Source organism: Pogoniulus pusillus, chromosome 4, assembly GCF_015220805.1.
Source record: "Pogoniulus pusillus isolate bPogPus1 chromosome 4, bPogPus1.pri, whole genome shotgun sequence".
Classification (NCBI taxonomy): domain Eukaryota; kingdom Metazoa; phylum Chordata; class Aves; order Piciformes; family Lybiidae; genus Pogoniulus; species Pogoniulus pusillus.
Window position 1 is genome coordinate 46,431,813 of NC_087267.1, and position 22,888 is coordinate 46,454,700.

The window sequence follows — 22,888 nt, forward strand, 5'->3', positions numbered from 1 at the left end:
AGACCTGCCCTGGCACAGCTTCAGACTCTGTCCCCTTCTTCTGCTGCTGCTTGCCTGGCAGCAGAGCCCAACCCCACCTGGCTACAGCCTCCCTGCAGGGAGCTGCAGGCAGCAATGAGCTCTGCCCTGGGCCTTATGATAAGGGCAGTGAGACACTGTCCCAGGTTGCCCAGGGAGCTGGCAGATGCCCCATGACTGGAAACATTCACTTGACAGGTCTCTGAGCCACCTTCTCTAGTTGGAAGTTGTCTCTGCTGACTGAAGAGGGTTGGATTCAATCACCTTTGAAGATCCTTTCCAAGAAGCCATTCTGTGACTCGATGAAGTTTTTTAGGGGACTTCAAACTACCTCTCCCAGCAAGATGGGTTCTGCACCCCAGGGGTGTTTTCATTAGATGCATTTGGTGTAAAATCTTCTGAATCATAGAATTGTTTCAGCTGGAGGGAGCTGGGGGGGTGCAGCCTGCAGCAGAGGAGGCTCAGGGCAGAGCTCATTGCTGCCTGCAGCTGCCTGCAGGGAGGCTGTAGCCAGGTGGGGTTGTGCTCTGCTGCCAGGCAGCCAGGGACAGAAGAAGGGGACAGAGTCTGAAGCTGTGGCAGGGCAGGTCTAGGCTGGATGTCAGGAGGAAGTTGTTGGCAGAGAGAGTGATTGGCATTGGAATGGGCTGCCCAGGGAGGTGGTGGAGTGGCTGTGCCTGGAGGTGTTGCAGCCAAGCCTGGCTGGGGCACTTAGTGCCATGGTCTGGGTGATTGGCCAGGGCTGGCTGCTAGGTTGGGCTGGCTGAGCTTGGAGCTCTCTTCCAATCTGGTTGGTTCTATGATTCAGGGAGTTGTAGAAAGCAATGAGGTCTCCCCTCAGGAAGAGAGAAAAGTGTGGCCCACGGGTAGGGAAACAGGAGCAGCCTCCTCCTCTCTGCAGCTCCTGAATCTCCTCCTCCCTGGTGCTCCCACAGCCAAGGTGAACTCAGCAGAGGGTGCTGGGAAGGGAGTGAAATGGAGCCAGTTGTTCTCCCATCAGCAGCAGCTGTAATCACACAATTTACCTGTTAAAAGGTTCACGAGACCCTAGAGAGGAGCAGCCTCTAATGGCCCAAGAGCTTCATCTCAGAGGAGCAATTTCTGTCTGACAGGAGTTAATGGGGGAAGCAAATCAACTGATGGAGATACAGGATGAGCCCAGGCACACCTGCTGGTGTGAGCAGCAGTGGCTGAGTTACTCCTTCCATGGATGAGCCATTTCTTTCATGTTATGGCACCAAACCAGCCAACTCCTGCCTCCTCCAGCTCCCAGCCAACTCCTGCCTCCTCCAGCTCCCAGCCAACTCCTGCCTCCTCCAGCTCCCAGCTCCCCCCTGTAGTTATGCTTATTCGTTGTGCTCAGCACTGCTCAGGCCACCCCTGGAGTGCTGTGTCCAGTTCTGGGCCCCTCCATTGCAGAGAGATGTTGAGGTGCTGGAAGGTGTTTGGAGCAGGGCAGCAAGGCTGGGGAGGGGCCTGGAGCAGAGCCCTGTGAGGAGAGGCTGAGGGAGCTGGGGGGGTGCAGCCTGCAGCAGAGGAGGCTCAGGGCAGAGCTCATTGCTGCCTGCAGCTGCCTGCAGGGAGGCTGTAGCCAGGTGGGGTTGGGCTCTGCTGCCAGGCAAGCAGCAGCAGAAGAAGGGGACACAGTCTCAAGCTGTGCCAGGGGAGGTCTAGGCTGGATGTTGGGAGGAAGTTGTTGGCAGAGAGAGTGATTGGCATTGGAATGGGCTGCCCAGGGAGGTGGTGGAGTCTCTGTGGCTGGAGGTGTTGAAGCCAAGCCTGGCTGGGGCACTTAGTGCCATGGTCTGGTTGCTTGGGCAGGGCTGGGTGCTAGGTTGGCCTGGCTGAGCTTGGAGCTCTCTTCCAACCTGCTTGGTTCTATGGGTCTGTGATTCTGTGATTCCACTCTGCCCTAGTGAGGCCACAGCTGGAGTACTGAGCCCAGTACTGGGCTCCACAGTTCCAGAGAGACAGGGAGCTGCAGGAGACAGCCCAGCAGAGCCTGCAGAGATGCTGAGGTCCCTGGAGCATCTCTGTGAGGAGGAAAGGCTGAGAGCCCCAGGACACTTGAGCTTGGAGAAGAGCAGGCTGAGAAGGCATCTTCTCAATGCTCAGCAATACCTCAAAGGCAGGGGGTCAAGAGGATGAGGCCAGACTCTTCAGTGGTGCCCAGAGAGTGGACAAGGGACACAAACTGGAACCCAGCAGGTTCCAGCTGAACCTGAGGGTAAATATCCTCCCTGTGAGGATAGCTGATCCCTGGAGGAGGCTGCCCAGAGAGAGGTTGTGGAGTCTCCTTCTCTGGAGAGACTCCAAACCCACCTGGACATTGTGATCCTGGGCAACCTGTTGAGAGTGACCTCTCTTTGGCAGGAGTGTTGGACAAGGTTGAACCCCAGAGGTCCCTTCCAACCTCCACTGTGCTGCTATCTTCTGAGTTGTCTGTTTCATTCTTCCCTATACCAATTTCTTTTCCTGCAGGAATCTATCTCTCATTTTTCTTCCTCCCCTTTTTCATTTCCTGCCCTAATCTGATCTATTCTTCTTCTCCCTCCTCTCTTTGCCTTTCATTTTCATGCTGCTAGCTGCCATCAGTAAATAATTCCTTCAGAAAGCAGCAGCAGCTTCTCAACTTTCCTTTCAGGTGCCTGATTGCTGGCACCTTTGAGCAGGAAACTGCCAAAATTGCAGAGGAATTGCAGGCTGAAGGAGAGTTATTAGCCCCCTGCAATTTCCCCCCACCCCAGTAAATAGCAGCTGTAGGAGGTCTGATGCCAGTGGGTCACCTGCAACACCTGATGGAGGTCTTGGCAACCCAGGAGCTTTGCTGCGTGCTGACGCCAGCCACGAACTGCACAAGGGCTTGGGCTAAAGAGCTGCAGCACTCTGGAGCCTCTCAGCAGGCAGATGAGCTGCTGACTGACTCAGTGCAGGCTGGGCAGGGATGTCCACCTGCTCTCATCTGATCCTGCCACCCCAGCCACTGTTCAGTATCTTTATGGGTGAGCTGGTCCAGGGGACTGAGTCCAGCAGCAGTAAGTTTGCAGATGACAGCAAGCTAGGAGCAGCTGTGGAGCTGTTGGAGGGCAGGAGAGCCCTGCAGAGGGACCTGGCCAGGCTGGATGGGTGGGCAGAGGCCAAGGGGATGAGACTGAACAAGGCCAAGGGCAGGGTTCTGCACTTTGGCCACAACAACCCCAAGCAGCACTACAGGCTGGGGCCAGGCTGAGGCAGCAGTGCCCAGGTGGGCAGCAGAGCCAATGGCATCCTGGGCTGGCTCAGGAGCAGTGTGGGCAGCAGGACAAGGGAGGTTCTTGTGCCCCTGTGCTCAGCACTGCTCAGGCCACCCCTGCAGTGCTGTGTCCAGTTCTGGGCTCTTCCATTGCAGAGAGATGCTGAGGTGCTGGAAGGTGTTTGGAGCAGGGCAGCAAGGCTGGGGAGGGGCCTGGAGCAGAGCCTTGTGAGGAGAGGCTGAGGGAGCTGGGGGGGTGCAGCCTGCAGCAGAGGAGGCTCAGGGCAGAGCTCATTGCTGTCATAGAATCAAGCAGGTTGGAAGAGATCTCCAGGCTCAGCCAGCCCAACCTAGCACCCAGCCCTGCCCAACCAGCCAGCCCATGGCACCAAGTGCCCCAGCCAGGCTTGCCTGCAACACCTCCAGGGACAGCCACTCCACCACCTCCCTGGGCAGCCCATTCCAATGCCAATCACTCTCTCTGCCAACAACTTCCTCCTAACATCCAGCCTAGACCTCCCCTGGCACAGTTTGAGACTCTGTCCCCTTGTTCTGTTGCTGCTTGCCTGGCAGCAGAGCCCAACCCCACCTGGCTACAGCCTCCCTGCAGGCAGCTGCAGGCAGCAATGAGCTCTGCCCTGAGCCTCCTCTGCTGCAGGCTGCACACCCCCAGCTCCCTCAGCCTCTCCTCACAGGGCTCTGCTCCAGGCCCCTCCCCAGCCTTGCTGCCCTGCTCCAAACACCTTCCAGCACCTCAACATCTCTCTGCAATGGAGGGGCCCAGAACTGGACACAGCACTCCAGGGGTGGCCTGAGCAGTGCTGGGCAGAGGAACCTCCCTTCTCCTGCTGGCTACACAGGATGTCCCAGGCCCCTCAGTGTCTTTCTAGCCTCAGTAATTATGGACTGTACACATTGCTGTCATCACATAGATTATGTTTGGTGATCATTGGGATGCTGCCTTCTCTCTGCAGGAAAACCTGAATTCAGATGATGGCTCTGCACTCCCAATGCATGTTAGAGCAAGGAGATCATCTGAGCATGAGAAACACATGGTAAAGACCTCTTTTCATGGCAGCAGCTTCAGCCTTGCCTGTGTGCAAGAGCAGAGCCATTGGTGTGATCCAAGAGAAAATGCTGACCCTTCCTTGTTGGTTCTATCACAGGTTTATCTCCCTGGTGCCCTAGGAGCAAGGAAATCCCTGTCTGGATCCACAGTGAGTGAAGAAGCCCTACAAAGCTGCCTTCAAACACACAGAAGGGAATTAGAGAACCACTGTGGTTGGAAGAGTAGTTTAATATTATCAAGTCCTTCCTAGATTGCTGTGTGCAGTTCTGGTGGGAACCAGCTTCACTGCCCTGCTCTGGGCACCTTCCAGTACTGCAACATCTCTCTGCAATGGAGGAGCCCAGAGCTGGACACAGCACTCCAGGGGTGGCCTGAGCAGTGCTGAGCACAGGGGCACAAGAACCTCCCTTGTCCTGCTGCCCACACTGCTCCTCAGCCAGCCCAGGATGCCATTGGCTCTGCTGCCCACCTGGGCACTGCTGCCTCAGCTTCAGCTCCTCTCTCCCAGCATCTCCAGGGCCCTCTCTGCCTGGCTGCTCTCAGCCACTCTGGCCCCAGCCTGTAGTGCTGCTTGGGGTTGTTGTGGCCAAAGTGCAGAACCCTGCCCTTGGCCTTGTTCAGTCTCATCCCCTTGGCCTCTGCCCACCCATCCAGCCTGTCCAGGTCCCTCTGCAGGGCTCTGCTACCCTCCAACAGCTCCACAGCTGCTCCTAGCTTGGTGTCATCTGCAAACTTACTGCTGCTGGACTCAATCCCCTGGTCCAGATCATCAGTAAAGACATTGACCAGGACTGTGCCCAGCACTGATCCCTGGGGCACAGCACTGGTGCCAGCTGCCAGCTGGATGTGGCACCATTCACCACCACTCTCTGGTCCCAGCCCTCCAGCCAGTTCCTGACCCATATCAGAGTGAATCTGTCCAAGCCATGAGCTTGGAGTCATTCAATGCTCACCTGAATGGCATTCTGTGCAACCTGCTGTGGGTGATCCTGCTCTGGTGGGGGGGACTGGACTAGGTGATGTCCAGAGAGCTCTTCCAATCCCTCTCATTCTGTGTTTATTCTTTCCTAGGGAGGAATGGGAGCTCCAGGAATTCGTGGAGACAAAGGAGAAAAGGTATCAAGAGAGTTCTTCTGCCCTGAGACTCAGAGACCAGGAGAAGTTTCTCTGTGCTAAGAGGGTTTGGAAAGTGAGAGGCTGATGGAGAGGACATTCATGGTCTGTGGGAGACTCCACTGCACAGAGGCTGGCTTAGATGATCTTTAAGGTCCTTTCCAACCTGAAATGTTCTATTCTAGGCACTTCTATGCCTATCCCAGCTCATAACAAGGGGGTTGGAACTAGATGATCTTTAAGGTCCTTTCCAACCTAAAATGTTCTATTCTAGACACTTCTATGCCTATCCCAGCTCATAACAAGGGGGATGGATCTAGGTGATCTTTAAGGGTCCCTTCCAACCTGAAATGTTCTATTCTAGGCACTTCTATGCCTATCCCTGCTCACAACAAGGGGGTTGGAACTAGGTGATCTTTAAGGTCTCTTCCAACTCAAGCCATTCTGTGGTACTGATTTGTAGCTACCAAATGGTAGATCTGGGGTGCTGGGACCCAAGCATTCAGAAGAAAGAAGACTCCAATGCTCAGGGGCTGGCTTAAATGATTTTTCAAGGTCCCTTCCAACCTAAAATGTTCTATTCTAGACACTTCTATGCCTATCCCTGGAAGTGCTTAAGATCAGGCTGGATGAAGACTTGAGCAAACTGATCTCCTGGCAGATGTCCCTGCTCATAACAGGGGGGTTGGAACTAGATGATCTTTAAGGCCTCTTCCAACTCAAGCCATTGTGTGGTTCTGATTTATGGCTACCAAATGGGAGATCTTCTGATGAGACACAGCCTCAGCCAGCCTGGCCTTAAACACCTCCAGCCATGGGGCCTCAACCACCTCCCTGGGCAGCCCATTCCAGCCTCTCACCACTCTCCTGCTCAACAACTTCCTCCTCACCTCCAGCCTCACTCTCCCCACCTCCACCTTTGCTCCATTCCCCTCAGTCCCACCCAAGCATTCAGAAGAAAGGCAGACAAAGGTTGTTGAAAGACAGAGCCCAGTGTGAAGGGATGCTTGGCATGGGCTGGAGCACCCTGGGGACACAAGAAGGCATGAGAAGAGAGGCAGATGGAGGAGGTGGCTGAAAGATGGATGGTTTTTGTCTTGCAGGGCCAGCCTGGGGAGATAGGAGAACCTGGAGAGAAGGTGAGCTGTGGAGGCAGGAGCAGCAGCTGGAGCAGGACAGTGATACCATCTGCATGGCCCAAGCCCAGCACTGGAGGTTGCCACAGGGAAGTCAAAATCTGCTGGGTCAACCCAGTACTCCACCTCCTTCCTGGGAGCAGTGTGGCTCTGTGCTAGGACATTTGGCTCTTCCCTGGTCATGCAGCCACTGGCCACCTCCTCTGGGGAAAAGAGGTGGAGGTCAGAGGGGCCAATTGCTCCATGCTGCCAAAGGCAACCTCTGCTCTTGCTCAGGGTTACCCTGAGGTGGTACTTGAGAGGACCTCCTGGTAACTCTCTCTTTATTCCATAGGGCACCAAAGGGGACAGAGGTGGAAAGGGTCAAAAGGTAAAGCAAAACCTCAACCAGAAGTGGCTCTTCTTACACCATGAGAGCTTTGCCACCTCTTCTCCCTCCTCTTTTTGCCCACCTAACCTCACTAACTCAGGAGCAGGTCTCCAGGTAACCTTTTGAGATGTGGGCTCAGTGTGGTCAGTCACTTGCTGGGGGACCCAGAGTGTCTCTGTTGACCAGGGAGGAGCTCCAGATGTCTCACACATGGGCAGGACACCCACCTTGTATATGAGTAATGCCAGAAGAGGAGAGTCTCACCCACAGCCTGCTGATAGCATCCCCAGTAATGCTCCTGCAACCCAGCAGCTTCTCTTATAACCCTATTTACGTGGTCCCAGCACCTTTGTCCCTCTGGGTCAGACCAGAGCTCACATCTTCTAGAGGGGATGTGATAGTCAGAGAGGACCTTCAAGGTAGGATCAGCTCTGAGACACTTCAGTTACATGTCCAGGGAGCAGCAGGAAGCAAGATCTCATTTTGGTGGGCTCCACAGTGGGAGGAAGGAATGCTCCTTCTCAGCACCTTCTCTTTACAGGGAGAACCAGGAATTGGGTTAAGAGGTCCTGTGGGTCAAGCTGGATCACCTGGACTTAAAGTAAGTCCTTCTTCTCTTCTACAGAGGATTTCACTTGGGGTTGGGGCAGATCTTCCTCTCTGCAGTCCATCTTTGGGCAGATCTTCCTCTCTGCAGTCCATCTTTGGGCAGATCTTCCTCTCTGTAGTCCATCATTGGGCAGATCTTTCTCTCTGTAGTCCATCTTTGGGCAGATCTTCCTTTCTGCAGTCCATCTTTGGGCAGATCTTTCTCTCTGTAGTCCATCTTTGGGCAGATCTTCCTTTCTGCAGTCCATCTTTAGGCAGATCTTTCTCTCTGTTGTCCATCTTTGGGCAGATCTTCCTTTCTGCAGTCCATCTTTGGGCAGATCTTTCTCTCTGTTGTCCATCTTTGGGCAGATCTTCCTTTCTGCAGTCCATTCTTGAGATACTGCAGATCTGCAGGGTTTGAACTCACAAGAGAGCTCTGAAGGTCTACAGGTTAGGGCTCTTTACTGAACAAGCCATGGTTCAGCCCTTTCCTCAGCTGTAGGACCTCTCTTACTGGCTAGGACTGAAGGTGTTCCTAGTTCTATATGCAGGGCTGTGGAGATGCTGGAGAATGTCCAGAGCAGGGCCAGGAGGATGCTCAGAGGCTGCAGCAGCTCTGCTGTGAGCACAGACTGAAAGAGTTGGGGCTGTGCAGGCTGCAGCAGAGGAGGCTCCCAGGTGACCTTCTTGTGTCCTTCCAGGATCTGAAGGGGGCTACAAAAAAGCTGGGGAGGGACTTCTGAGGCTGTCAGGGAGTGGCAGGAGTGGGGGGAATGGAGCAAAGCTGGAGGTGGGGAGAGTGAGAGTGGAGGTGAGGAGGAAGTTGTTGAGCAGGAGAGTGGTGAGAGGCTGGAATGGGTTGCCCAGGGAGGTGGTTGAGGCCCCATGGCTGGAGGTGTTTGAGGCCAGGCTGGCTGAGGCTGTGTGCAGCCTGCTCTAGGGTAGGGTGTCCCTGGGCATGGCAGGGGGGTTGGAACTGGCTGCTCCTTGTGCTCCCTTCCAACCCTGACTGATTCAGTGACTCTGTGAAGCTCAAGGTTGCACCTCAGGCTGCCTCCAGGGCCTGGGGGTGGGGGCAGTTAAGCCCCCTTAAGATCCAAATTCTTTGTGATTCACTCAACAGGGTGAGCCAGGGGCCCCAGGACCTCCAGGAGCTGAGGGCATCCAAGGCATTCATGGCAGTGCTGGCACCCCTGGGTCACAGGGGGACAGAGGACCTCCAGGTGTGCCTGGGGTGCCAGGACAGAAGGTAGGTGTGTGCAGTGAGGGGACAGGCTATGTTGTGTTCCCCTTCTCCAGCTGAGAGCCATGGCCTTAGGGAGACTGCCTGCCTGCTGTTCTCTGTGGGGTAAGCCTCCACCTATGCAGGTCTCCAGGAGGTGTCAGGTTTGGGGGTCACTGGCCCCTGAGAGCAGAGGGAGCAGTGGGTCTCACTGTAGGGAGCTGGAGGTTTAGCTGAGCAGGTGAAGGTGGAAGGCAGCAGTGTGCCTGAAGTCAGGGTCTGGGTGAAGCTGAAGTGCTCTCTCCTCAGCAAGCAGTGCACAGGAGGAGACTCTTCCTCCTGCTTCCTACCAGTGCAGGGAACCCCTGGGGGCACCAGCTCCTGCTGTGCCAGGGTGGGAGAAAGCCTTCTCATCAGGATGTACTCCTCTTTAAAAGGTTTCTTTTCTTCCAGGGGGAGCGTGGCAAGAGAGGTAGGAATGGATTTGCTGGGCCCAGGGGACCATCAGGAGCCCCAGGAAAAGAGGTGACCTTTGCACATTGTCCCTGTCTCTTCTGGGGGAGAGGTTAAGGCCTTGGTGCCTGAGCTGGATGTGCTTTCAGCCTACTGCAGACCTGGGACAGGAGAGCTCTGGGGACTTGCAGTGTGCACTTGCAGCCCAGAGAGCCAAGCAGAGCCTGGGCTGCAGCAGCAGCAGTGTGGCCAGCAGGGCCAGGGAGGGGATTCTGCCCCTCTGCTCTGCTCTGCTGAGACCCCAGCTGGAGTCCTGCATCCAGCTCTGGAGCCCCTGGGACAAGAGGGCTGTGGAGATGCTGGAGAGTGTCCAGAGCAGGGCCAGGAGGATGCTCAGAGGCTGCAGCAGCTCTGCTGTGAGCACAGCCTGAAGGAGTTGGGGCTGTGCAGGCTGCAGCAGAGGAGGCTCCCAGGTGACCTTCTTGTGGCCTTCCAGGATCTGAAGGGGGCTCCAGAAAAGCTGGGGAGGGACTTCTGAGGCTGTCAGGGAGTGGCAGGAGTGGGGGGAATGGAGCAAAGCTGGAGGTGGGGAGAGTGAGGCTGGAGGTGAGGAGGAAGTTGTTGAGCAGGAGAGTGGTGAGAGGCTGGAATGGGTTGCCCAGGGAGGTGGTTGAGGCCCCATGGCTGGAGGTGTTTGAGGCCAGGCTGGCTGAGGCTGTGTGCAGCCTGCTCTAGGGTAGGGTGTCCCTGGGCATGGCAGGGGGCTTGGAACTGGCTGCTCCTTGTGGTTCCTTCCAACTCTGACTGATTCTGTGATTCTATGACTTGCAAGGCAAAGTATTCCCCTCTGTCTTGTTTTCCTTGTCCTGCAGGGGCTTCCTGGGACACCTGGACCCAAAGGCAACAAGGTCAGTGCTGAGATGTTGAGGTGGCAATGGGACAGTCCACTGCTCTCTCATGTCTCCTTATCCCTGACCCCATCCAGCCACTTCATCCTTTCACCCTTCTGCCCTCTTTCCCCATGGCTGCTGGAGCAGCCTTCAGAAAGCAGAGCAGCAGCCACTAGAAGTGACTCTGCTGACTCTTTCTGTGGCTGCTCCATCATGGCCAAACCAATCAGCAGTCAGCTGGTGCAGTGTCCTTGCTTCAAACAAGACTTCTGGGGTTCTGTGTTCTGCAGGGAGAAATTGGTGTTGGAACAGCTGGCCCAAGAGGTCCTCATGGACTGCCTGGTCCTCGGGTAGGTTCCTCCAGGGATCACAGAAACCCAGCTTGGTGGGGGTTGGAAGGGACCCCTGGAGATCATCTAGCTGGACCCCTTGCCAAAGCTGGGTCACTCACAGCAGGTGGCCCAGGATTCATCTAATCATAGAATGGTTTGGGTTGGAAGGGACCTTTAAAGGTCATTTAGTTCCAACCCCCCTGGCACAGCTGGCAGTTCGTGGCTTGGACAGATGCACTCTGACATGGGTCAGGAACTGGCTGGAGGGCTGGGCCCAGAGAGAGGTGGTGAATGGTGCCACATCCAGCTGGCAGCTGGCACTAGTGGTGTTCCCCAAGGATCAGTGCTGGGCCCAGTCCTGTTCAACATCTTTGTTGATGATCTGGACCAGGGGATTGAGTCCAGCAGCAGTAAGTTTGCAGATGACAGCAAGCTGGGAGCAGTGTGGAGCTGTTGGAGGGAAGCAGAGCCCTGCAGAGGGACCTGGCCAGGCTGGATGGGTGGGCAGAGGCCACTGGGATGAGACTGAACAAGGCCAAGGGCAGGTTCTGCACTTTGGCCACAACAACCCCAAGCAGCACTACAGGCTGGGGCCAGAGTGGCTGAGAGCAGCCAGGCAGAGAGGGCCCTGGGGGTGCTGGCAGAGAGGAGCTGAAGCTGAGGCAGCAGTGCCCAGGTGGGCAGCAGAGCCAATGGCATCCTGGGCTGGCTCAGGAGCAGTGTGGGCAGCAGGACAAGGGAGGTTCTTGTGCCCCTGTGCTCAGCACTGCTCAGGCCACCCCTGGAGTGCTGTGTCCAGTTCTGGGCTCCTCCATTGCAGAGAGATGTTGAGGTGCTGGAAGGTGTCCAAAGAAGGGCAACAAAGCTGTGAGGGGCCTGGAGCAGAGCCCTGTGAGGAGAGGCTGAGGGAGCTGGGGGGGTGCAGCCTGCAGCAGAGGAGGCTCAGGGCAGAGCTCATTGCTGCCTGCAGCTGCCTGCAGGGAGGCTGTAGCCAGGTGGGGTTGGGCTCTGCTGCCAGGCAAGCAGCAGCAGCAGAAGGGGACAGAGCCTGAAGCTGTGCCAGGGCAGGTCTAGGCTGGATGTTGTTAGGAAGTTGTTGTCAGAGAGAGTGATTGGCATTGGAATGGGCTGCCCAGGGAGGTGGTGGAGTTGCTGTGCCTGGAGGTGTTGAAGCAAAGCCTGGCTGGGGCACTTAGTGCCATGGTCTGGTTGATTGTTTAGGGCTGGGTGCTAGGTTGGACTGGCTGAGCTTGGAGGCCTCTGCCATCTTTCTTGATTCTATGGTTCCTGTCTTCCTGGCAGAGACAAACCAGCTCCCACTCTCCTTGGAGCTGCAAGGTTCACTTTTCCTCCTGCTGCTTGAGAAATTTTTGGTTTCCTTCTGGCAGAGACTTCAGGGGGACCCTCTTGAGTCATAATCAGAGGCCATGTTTCAATTTGCTGCTTTTGTGGCTGTTCCAGGAATAAACAGGTTTTATGCCACAATCCATTTAGACCAAGTCCCCAGCTGGCAGCAGAACTGTTCAGTGAAGCCCTTGAGACAAAGCACTTAATGAGAGTGTCAACAGCTGTGAAAGGTCCAGGGCAAACCTTGCTCAGGCTTCATTATCTGAGGGAAATGATGGAATAATCTTCCTGCTCTTCTGACTCCAGCATCAATCTGAAGTGAATCACAGAAGTTCAGGTGACACTGGTTTTATATTGGAGAGCTAAACTTGGCCTCACAGGATGGTGTCTAGACATCTTAAAGGCACATAAATGTTGTAGGATCTACCTAGGGAGGTCATAGAATCATAGACTGGGTTTGAGGTTGGAAGGGAAATTGTTGGCAGAGAGAGTGGTTGGCATTGGAATGGGCTGCCCAGGGAGGTGGTGGAGTTGCTGTGGCTGGAGGTGTTGAAGCCAAGCCTGGATGAGGCACTTAGTGCCATGGTCTGGGTGCTTGGCCAGGGCTGGGTGCAGGGTTGGACTGGATGAGCTTGGAGCTCTCTTCCAACCTGCTTGATTCTATGATTCTGTAATCTTCCACCAGATCAGGCTGTTCAAGGCCTGATCCAACCTAGCCTTGAACCCCTTCAGGGAGGTTATAAAAGGATTTCAGAGACCCACCAAGACTGCTAGCAAGGTTTGTAGATAGCCAACAGTGCACTTCAAGGGAAGTTTAGAAGATCATAGAATCATAGAGTCAAGCAGGTTGGAAGAGACCTCCAAGCTCAGCCAGTCCAACCTAGCACCCAGCCCTGGCCAGTCAACCAGCCCATGGCACTAAGTGCCCCAGCCAGGCTTGGCTTCAACACCTCCAGCCACAGCAACTCCACCACCTCCCTGGGCAGCCCATTCCAATGCCAATCACTCTCTCTGACAACAACTTCCTCCTAACATCCAGCCTAGACCTGTCCTGGCACAGCCTGAGACTGTGTCCCCTTCTTCTGTTGCTGGTTGCCTGGCAGCAGAGCCCAACCCCACCTGGCTACAGCCTCCCTGCAGGCAGCATTTCTCTTTGCTGATGGACACTGCTACCCTTCTCTACCCTGACAGGGTGATGAGGGCATCGAGGGACTCCGGGGCCCTGCTGGCATGGTGGTGAGTATCAAACTAGCAGGGAGGGCTGCTTTATGGCATGGGCAACAGTGGACCAAGGGCTGACAAAATCCCCATGAGCAGTGAGCAAAAGGAGGGGAGTTGATGCTTTCAGTTGATGCTTTTCACTGCTTCCAAGTCCCTCTCTGCCTGGCTGCTCTCAGCCACTCTGTCCCCAGCCTGTAGCACTGCTTGGGGTTGTGGTGGCCAAAGTGCAGAACTCTGCAGTTCTGGGTCCAGTCCTGTTCAATATCTTTGTTGATGATCTGGACCAGGGGATTGAGTCCAGAAGCAGTAATTTTGCAGATGACACCAAGCTAGGAGCAGTGTGGAGCTGTGGGAGGGTAGCAGAGCCCTGCAGAGGGATCTGGCCAGGCTGGATGGGTGGGCAGAGTCCAAGGGGATGAGACTGAACAAGGCCCAAGGCAGGGTTCTGCACTTTGGCCTCAACAACCCCAAGCAGCACTACAGGCTGGGGCCAGAGTGGCTGAGAGCAGGCAGGCAGAAAGAGACCTGAGTGTGCTGGTAGAGAGGAGCTGAAGATGAGCCAGCAGTGTGCCCATGTGGCCAAGAGAGCCAGTGGCATCCTGTCCATGTCTCCTCTGACAAACTGCCAGTCCTGTAGGTGGAAGGTGCCCACCACACACCCATGGGAGGTCACCATCCCCACTTGTGCAACCAGGTTACAACAGAGGTGACCTGCACCAGAGCCTGTCAGCTGCCCAGGTGTGGCTCCTACTGTAGCTCTGACCCCAAGGCCATGCTGGGGGACATCTGGGCACCCCCATTATCAACACCCAGCAGAAGCCCTCTGTGAGCCCATCCTTGGAGGTGACTCTGCTCTTTGCTAACTCCTTCTCCCTGCTTGTGTTTATCCTCACATCCTCTTTTATCTTCCTGCAGGGTCCAAAAGGCTTCCCAGGTGTGAAAGGAGAAAGAGTAAGCAGCAGTAACCATATCTACAGAGTGCCTTGGAGGGAGTCAGCATGGTGGGGAGGCTTTCTTTGCAGCAGCCCACTCTGCTGATGCCTCTCTTAAAGCAGTGGGGGAAATCCCAGCAGCATCTGGGATGGATCAGAAGGGGGACATCAGTGAGAGTGTGGGAGTTTGGAGTGGCCTTAGCCACCCTCTGCAGTACCTAAGCTGAGATCTTTATGTGTGCCAAGACTCTCTGGAAGGAAACTCTGGGAGTTTGGGTAGAAAGAGTCCCCTGCCATACTCTGGCTGACCCCTAACTGTGCAGGGTGAGAGGCAGAGGGAGCAGAGCTCTGCCACAACCCATTGGCAGCACAGTGAGTCCCCTGCCATGCTCTGGCTGATCCCTGACTGTGCAGGGTGAGAGGCAGAGGGAGCAGAGCTCTGCCACAACCCATTGGCAGCACAGTGAGTCCCCTGCCATGATCTCTGACTGTGCAGGGTGAGAGGCAGAGAGAGCAGAGCTCTGCCACAACCCATTGGCACCACAGTGAGTCCCCTGCCATGATCTCTGACTGTGCAGGGTGAGAGGCAGAGGGAGCAGAGCTCTGCCACAACCCATTGGCAGCACAGTGAGTCCCCTGCCATGATCTCTGACTGTGCAGGGTGAGAGGCAGAGAGAGCAGAGCTCTGCCACAACCCATTGGCACCACAGTGAGTCCCCTGCCATGATCTCTGACTGTGCAGGGTGAGAGGCAGAGGGAGCAGAGCTCTGCCACAACCCATTGGCAGCACAGTGAGTCCCCTGCCATGATCTCTGACTGTGCAGGGTGAGAGGCAGAGAGAGCAGAGCTCTGCCACAACCCATTGGCACCACAGTGAGTCCCCTGCCATGATCTCTGACTGTGCAGGGTGAGAGGCAGAGAGAGCAGAGCTCTGCCACAACCCATTGGCAGCACAGTGAGGGTCCAGCAGGCAATGCAAACCCTTCCACTTGCACTGGCAGCCAGAAGTGCCCTTGGTGTCCTCCTGCTACAAACCCTTTTGCAGCCCTTGGGAAGTGTAGCACTGAGAACTGCATCCCATGTCCAAATGGGACACAGAGAGAGAGAGAGACCTGCCCACAGCCCTGCCACCCTGTGATGGTTTGGGGGTTACCCCGCCCCCCCACACTTTTGAATTTGCCCCAGCTAACTCAGACGGCCTCTGGGAATATAGATGAAGCAATTTATTTACAGCTAGCAGAATTTACAAGCAGCTATTTACAATATATACAGTTATATACAATTATATACAGAAATATACAATGGATAAACAATACAAAAAGCACAACTCCCCTCCCAGAAACCTGAGTCCCCAGGAGGGGCTCTCAAACCACCCCAACACCTCCCCCCGGCCCTCTCAACCTTACCCCAGTTCTCAGGAAGAATAGAGGTGCAGCCAAGAGGTTAGGGAGCAAGGTTAGTAGGAGCAGGGTTAATGAGATGTGACCAGGTCTAAGGCAAAAGCAAGAGTGAGAAACAAAATGGAGAAAAAGTCTTTCTTCTTCCCAAAGTTCTCAGCGTGACTGTGAGAGAAGTAGACACAATTGTTTTTCATTTCACTGCCCGTTATCTAGTTCTGTTACCAAAACATTCTAGCTTGCTTCAAACTAGCACACACCCAGAAGGTCCAGTGCAGTTTCTCCTGCTCCTTCCAGCCTCCCCCTTTTGCTGTCACCAAACCACTCCTGAGCACTGGAGCAGTTAAAAACCATGGAATCATTTAGATTGGAAGAGACCTTTCAGATCATCAGGTCCAAATCTTCATCCAGCACTGCCAAATCCACCACTAAACCATGTCCCTCAGCACAGCACCTATGTGGCTACCTAATCCCTGCAGGAGTGGGGACTCCACCACTGCCCTGGGCAGCCTCTTCCAGTGCTTCCCTCCTATGGAAAGCGTTTTTCCTGATGTCCAACCTAGTCCTGGCACAACTTGAGGCATTTCCTCTCATCCTCTCACAACTTGGGGCTTGGAGATGTTGAAGCCAAGCCTGGCTGAGGCACTTAGTGCCATGGTCTGGTTGATTGGCCAGGGCTGGGTGCTAGGTTGGACTGGCTGAGCTTGGAGCTCTCTTCCAACCTGCTTGATTCTATGAGTGGGGAACTTGAGCAGCTCCCCTATGGAGAGAGGCTGAGAAACCTTTGGGCTGTTTAGTCTGGAGAAGAGAAGGCTGAGAGGAGATCTGAGAGGTGGTGGAGTTGCCATCCCTGGAGGTGTTGAAGCCAAGCCTGGCTGAGGCACTTAGTGCCATGGTCTGGTTGATTGGCCAGGGCTGGGTGCAAGGTTGGACTGGCTGAGCCTGGAGGTCAAAGATCACATTGGGTGATTCTGTGCTCCACAACCTCCCTGGGCAACCTTAGCCAGTGTCTCCCCACCCTCAACCTGTGCCAGTGTCTCCCCACCCTCAACCTGTGCCAGTGTCTCCCCACCCTCAACCTATGCCAGTGTCTCCCCACCCTGACTGTAAAGAACTTCTTCCTAGCACCCAGTTTAAGTCTCTCCTCTGCCAGCAGAGCAGGCAAGCTCAGCAAAGCATGCCAGCTTTGAGGTCCAAATTCAGGAGACCCTCTCTTCCATGGGATGCCATCCCACCCTAGAGGCAGTGTAAGCACATCCCTGCAGCATGGAGCTGATACATCCCAGTGGGAGGTTGAAATCCAGCAGTAGATCCACACCACTGTTGTTCTGAGCACGGAGACAGGCAAACCACTTCAGTCCTCTGGGTCTTGAGGCTTTATTAGCACAATAAATTCTCATTGCACACAGCCTCTTGTGGGAAGCTAATCCTGTTGTAGAGTGCCCAGAGGAATTGACTTCCAGCTGTGATAGATGTTAGTGGCTTGGAGCTGTTAGTAGTGAAGTTCAGTGTTGACAAGACAAGGAAGTGTGAGTTAAAGGGGATCACTCACTGTGGGTTTTCTTTCTTTCTTGTGTTCAGGGTGATCGAGGACTTCTGGGACCCAAGGGAGAAAGAGTAAGACATTCCAGATTATGCTAGAGGGCAAAGATGCCATCCAGAGGGACCTGAACAGGCTGCAGAGGTGTGCTCAGGCCAACCTCATGGCATTCAACAAGGTCAAGTGTTAAGGTGCTGCACCTGGGTCAGAGCAATCCCAAGCACAAATAAAGGCTGGGTGGAGAGTGGCTGAGAGCAGCCCCCAGGAAAAGGCCCTGGGGGTCTGGGCTGATGCAAAGCTCCACAGGAGCCTGCGGTGTGAGTGCAGCCCAGACACAACCCTGTGCTGGGTGCAGCAAGAGCAGTGTGGGCACAGGGCAAGGGAGGGGATTCTGCCCCTTGGCTCTGCTCTCCTCACACCCCACCTGCAGTCCTGGGGGCAGTTCTGGAGCCCCCAGCACAAGCAGGACATGGAAGTGTTGGAGCCAGTGCAGAGGAGGCCACCAAGATGCTGAGAGGGCTGCAGCAGCTCTGCTCTGAGCACAGGCTGAGAGAGTTGGGGCTGTGCAGCCTGGAGAAGAGAAGGCTTTGAGGAGACCTTGGAGTGGCCTTGCAGTGTCTGAAGGGGGCTACAGGCAGGCTGGGGAGGGACTACTGACAAGGTCTGGTAGTGACAGGAGGAGGAGGAATGGGTTTAAAGTGGCAGAGGGGAGATTGAAACTGGATGCTAGGGAAGGGTTCTTTGTAGTGAGGGTGGTGAGAGACTGGCACAGGTTTCCCAGGGAGGTTGTGGAGCACAGAATCACCCAATGTGATCTTTGGTCACCCCAACAAGGTGCCATCCTCCTGGCCCTGCTCTGGACACTGTCCAGCATCTCCACAGCCCTCTTGTCCCAGGGGCTCCAGAGCTGGATGCAGGACTCCAGCTGGGGTCTCAGCAGAGCAGAGCAGAGGGGCAGAATCCCCTCCCTGGCCCTGCTGGCCACTTATATTCCAAACCCACCTGGACATTGAGATCCTGGGCAAGCCACTCTGAGTGCCCCTGCCTTAGAGGTGAGCCAGATGATCTCCAGCAGTCCCTGCCAGCCCCCAGCCTTCTGGACACAGGGCTCCAGGCAGACCTTGCACGATCACTGTGACAAGATCCCACACGACATCAGCAGAGGAAAACCACTTTTGCCACCTCATTACTGGGGCACCAAAAATGCCTCCTGTGAATTAAGAGAGGAAGAAAATTCCCCTCCCCCACCTGGTTTCTTGGTCTAATCAGCTCACCTAAAGAAGACCCCAATCTTTTAAACCAGCCTGAAGGAGCTGATAGCAGATAATGTGAAAATAACTCCCTGAGCTCTTCTGGGGCAGGCAGAGAAACTGCTGAACTTCTGCCCAGTGTTTTGTTAACTTCCCTTCCTGCCTGAAAGGCAAGGAAATTAGTTGGAGGAGAAACCCACCTGCTGATGCTACCTTTGAGTCATCCAGTACTAAATGATTAAAGCCCATTTGGCTCCCAGGAAGCTGCTTTCAAAGGAGATTGGCTCCAGAGGCAAATCAATTCTTAATCTGCTTGGTGAAGAGTGTGTGTCCCCCCCCCAAAAAAAAATCACTTGCTAAGCTGAAGGAATGTGTGATGTGTTTTCCAAGGAATGCCTTAATAAAACATTAGGTGGAATGTGAGATAAAATAGAGGAGAGGAGGTGGAGGGGGAAGGATAATTGGCTTGGGTTTGTTCCACATGGTTGCAGCTTAACTTGCTTTCTGATTCTCCCTTGATCCATCACAGAATCAGGCAGGGTTGGAAGGGACCCCAAGGATCCACCAACTTACTGATGCTGGACTCGAGCCTCTGCTCAGGTTATCAATATAGATATTGAAAAGATATTGATGTCATAGAACCAGGCAGGGTTGGAAGGGAGCACAAGGAGCAGCCAGTTCCAACCCCCCTGCCATGCCCAGGGACACCCTACCCTAGAGCAGGCTGCACACAGCCTCAGCCAGCCTGGCCTCAAACATCTCCCTGGGCAACCCATTCCAGCCTCTCACCACTCTCCTGCTCAACAACTTCCTCCTCACCTCCACTCTCACTCTCCCCACCTCCACCTTTGCTCCATTCCCCCCACTCCTGCCACTCCCTGATAGCCTCAAAAGTCCCTCCCCAGTTTTTTTGTAGCCTCCTTCAGATCCTGGCAGGCCACAAGAAGGTCACCTGGGAGCCTCCTCTGCTGCAGCCTGCACAGCCCCAACTCTTTCAGTCTGTGCTCACAGCAGAGCTGCTGCAGCCTCTCAGCATCCTCCTGGCCCTGCTCTGGACACTCTCCAGCATCTCCACAGCCCTCTTGTCCCAGGGGCTCCAGAGCTGGATGCAGGACTCCAGCTGGGGTCTCAGCAGAGCAGAGCAGAGGGGCAGAATCCCCTCCCTGGCCCTGCTGGCCACACTGCTGCTGCTGCAGCCCAGGCTCTGCTTGGCTTTCTGGGCTGCAAGTGCACACTGCTGGCTGCTGCTGAGCTTCTCCTCCAATCAGTCCCAAGGACTGTGCCGTGTGTTGGATGGAGCTGCAGGTTCTTTATTCTCCCTTTTGTTTCCCAAAACTGATTGAAACCCATCTTGTTAGAGGCAAAATTACATCGTGGCAGGGGTGTGAAGGGGTTTCTAGGGATTATCTAGCCCAAACCCCTCTGCTAAAGCACAGTAGCTTGCCCAGGATTGCAGCTTGAGGCAGAGAAGGAGATTCCACAACCTCTCTGGGCAGCCTGCTCCAGGTCTCTAAAGTCAAGAAACCTTTCCTCATGTTCAGGTGGAACCTCCTGGGATCCACTTTGTGTTTGTTGCCTCTTGTCCCATAGTTGTGCACCACTGAAAAGACTCTGGCTCCATCTTCTTACTCCCCACCCTTCAGCTCTTGCTGAGCACTGAGCAGATCCCCTCTCAGGCTGCTCTTCTCTAGGCTCAGCAGCCCCAGGGCTCTCAGCCTTTCCTTCTTGCAGAGATGCTTAGATTCAGAGCTTCAGTCATATGCATAGAGTCACAGACTGGCTTGGAAAGGACCTTAAAGCTCCTCCAGTTCTAATCCCCTGCCATGAGCAGGAGCACCTCCCACTGGCCCACATTGCTCAAGGCTTCATCCAACTTGGCCTTGAACACCTGCAGGGAGGGGGCATCCACAACCTCCCTGGGGAACCTGTTCCAGTGTCTCCATCCTCACTCCAAAGAATTTCATCCTCATCTCCAGCCTCAGTCTCCCCTCTTCCAGCTCAAAGCCATTGCTCCTTGTCCTGTCACCCTCAGCCCTTATCACAAATCCCTCCCCAGCAATCCTGTAGCCCCCCTCAGGTACTGGAAGGCAGCTTCAAAGCCTCCCTGGAGCATTCTCTTCCCCATGGGAAGGAGTTACAACCCTCCTACTAGACCAGGTTGCCCAAACCATCACCTGACCTGGCTTGTTGTGCATGATCATCATCCAGCTTTGAGTTAAAGATAACTGCCCTCAACAATTCATGTGGTGCCATGGAGCATAGCTGTCTTTGCCAGCATGTGGGTCACAGTTTGGGAAGTGCCTCCCTTCTCTGCAGCTGTGTGAACAAACCATCTCACCCCCCACAGCCAGTGTGGTGCCACCCAGTGCCACCCATCAGTTCCTGCCTCACTAGATGTCTACATCTCTTTGTGTCTCCTTTCTCTAGGGCGAGCCAATGACTGGTTTTGGACCCCAGGGTTATAAAGGCAGTAAAGGAGATCCTGTAAGTTTGGCTCTCACTCATTTTAAAGGTGTTCTCTTCCCCATAGTAAAGTGTCATAGAATCAACCAGGTTGGAAGAGACCTCCAAGCTCAACCAGTCCAACCTAGCACCCAGCCCTGGCCAATCATAATCATAGAATCCAGCAGGTTGGAAGAGACCTCCAAGCTCAACCAGTTCAACCTAGCACCCAGCCCTATCCAATCAACCAGACCATGGCACTAAAGTAGATGCTGTAAGTTTGACTCTCACTGACTTTTAGGGTGTCCTCTTCCCCACACTAAAGGAGACCCTGTAAGCTGGACTCTCACTCACTTTTAAGGTGCCCTCTTGCCCACTGTTCCCCACAGTAAAGTATCATAGAATCCAGCAGGCTGGAAGAGAGCTCCAAGCTCAGCCAGTCCAACCTAGCACCCAGCCCTGGCCAATCAACCAGACCATGGCACTAAAGTAGATGCTGTAAGTTTGACTCTGACTTTTAAGGTGTCCTCTTTCCTACAATAAAGTAGCTCCTGGAAGTCTGACTCTGTGCTCTCTTCCCCACTGCTCTCCATGGTAAAGGAGCTCCTGTCAGTTTAACTGCCACTGAATGTTAAGGTATCCTCTTGCCCACTGTTGGTGGCACCACCGCTGAGCACAGCTTGCAATAAGCACAGTCTCAAGTTGTGCCAACAGTCTTAAGCTGTGCCAGGGTAGGTATAGGCTGGATATTAGGAAGAAGTTCTTCCCAGAGAGAGTGATTGGCATTGGAATGGGCTGCCCAGGGAGGTGGTGGAGGCACTGTCCCTGGGGGTCTTCAAGCAAAGCCTGGCTGAGGCACTTAGTGCCATGGTCTGGTTGATTGTCCAGGGCTGGGTGCTAGGTTGGACTGGCTGAGCTTGGAGGTCTCTTCCAACCTGGTTGATTCTATGGTTCTATGAGAACCAGACTTTGCTCTGGAGCCAGTGTCTGAGAGCTGGGTCCTTCCAGGAGAGAGGCACAATCCACTCATTCCTTGTCTTACCTTTCAGGGTGAACAGGGCCTGCCAGGTTTTGATGGAGACAAAGGTGAGAAGGGAGAGGATGGACCTGTAGGAGAAAAGGTATGAACTTCTTGATGCCACTGAGAAAGAGCTAAAGTTCATTGATAGAGGTCTCAACCTCTTTTTCATACTGTGTACCTCCTTCCCATGTGCCTGCTGGAGAACAGGGTGCAAGGACACACCTGCCCAGCCCTTACCACAGAGAGGGAGAGGAGGAGGATGCTGGGCTGGGGCTTGGGAAGAAGATATGTGCCTAGCTTATGGGGAATGGAGTTAAAGGCAGTTGGTGGCCAGCCAGGAGTGGGCTTGGAGTCACTTCTCTTTAGTATCTCCCTAAATGGTGTGGATGAGGGAATCAAGATTAAGGTAGGTGGAAGCATTGACCTTCTGGAAGCTCTACAGAGGGATCTTGCCAAGCTGGATCAGTGGGTAGAGGCTGATAGGATGAGGCTAAACAAGGCCAACTCTGCTTTGTCCTGCACAATAATCCCATGAACGTTCCAGGCTTGGGGAAATGTGATCAGAAACTGCCTTGAGGAGAAGGACTTTGGGGTGTTGGCTGAAGAGCAAGCAGCATGTGGCCAAGAAGGCCACTGGCATAGAATCAGTCAGGGATGGAAGGGACCACAAGGATCAGCCAGTTCCAGCCCCCTGCCAAGGGCAGGGACACTCTACCCTAGAGCAGGTGCCCACAGCCTCAGCCAGCCTGGCCTTCTGCAGGCTGCACACCCCCAGCTCCCTCAGCCTCTCCTCACAGGGCTCTGCTCCAGGCCCCTCCCCAGCCTTGCTGCCCTGCTCTGGACACCTTGCTGTAGAAATAGTACTTTTTATCATCCTCTCTGTCATCTCCATGGGTTCTGCTACTGGGAGAAACAGTAGGTACTCAAAATATGTTTAACAAGGATCTTTCTATTATAGGGAGCCAAAGGTGAAAGTGGTTCCAAGGGAGGGATGGGGCTCTTTGGAACAAGAGGACCTGTGGGACAGAAGGTGAGTAGAGTGACCACTGATGCTAATGAATCCTCTGCAGGAACTGATGTGTGATGTCTCATCAGAGTTTTCTCACACAACATAGTCTTGAATTCCCTTCCAAGTGTAAGGTGCTGCACCTGGGTTGGCACAAGCCAAGCGCAGCTCCAGGCTGGGTGGGAATGGCTAAGAGCAGCCCCCAGGAAAAGGCCCTGGGGGCCTGGGGTGATGCAAAGCTCAACAGGAGCCTGCAGTGTGAGTGCAGCCCAGACACAACCCTGTGCTGGGTGCAGCAAGAGCAGT

The 22,888-nt window shown here is 54.6% G+C and overlaps 1 protein-coding gene across 1 annotated transcript in view; it reads left to right on the forward strand.

The window, feature by feature from the left end:
• LOC135174979 (collagen alpha-1(VII) chain-like) overlaps window positions 1-22,888 on the forward strand; it is a 139,461-nt gene that overhangs the window by 82,475 nt on the left and 34,098 nt on the right. The window contains exons 44-59 of the mRNA XM_064142749.1: window positions 4,225-4,305; window positions 4,417-4,467; window positions 5,391-5,435; window positions 6,536-6,571; window positions 6,903-6,938; window positions 7,480-7,539; window positions 8,653-8,778; window positions 9,205-9,276; window positions 10,077-10,112; window positions 10,385-10,444; window positions 12,965-13,009; window positions 13,910-13,945; window positions 16,905-16,940; window positions 20,541-20,597; window positions 21,605-21,676; window positions 22,535-22,606. Coding sequence (XP_063998819.1) covers window positions 4,225-4,305; window positions 4,417-4,467; window positions 5,391-5,435; window positions 6,536-6,571; window positions 6,903-6,938; window positions 7,480-7,539; window positions 8,653-8,778; window positions 9,205-9,276; window positions 10,077-10,112; window positions 10,385-10,444; window positions 12,965-13,009; window positions 13,910-13,945; window positions 16,905-16,940; window positions 20,541-20,597; window positions 21,605-21,676; window positions 22,535-22,606 — 921 coding nt within the window. The remainder of the gene's footprint in view (window positions 1-4,224; window positions 4,306-4,416; window positions 4,468-5,390; window positions 5,436-6,535; window positions 6,572-6,902; window positions 6,939-7,479; window positions 7,540-8,652; window positions 8,779-9,204; window positions 9,277-10,076; window positions 10,113-10,384; window positions 10,445-12,964; window positions 13,010-13,909; window positions 13,946-16,904; window positions 16,941-20,540; window positions 20,598-21,604; window positions 21,677-22,534; window positions 22,607-22,888) is intronic.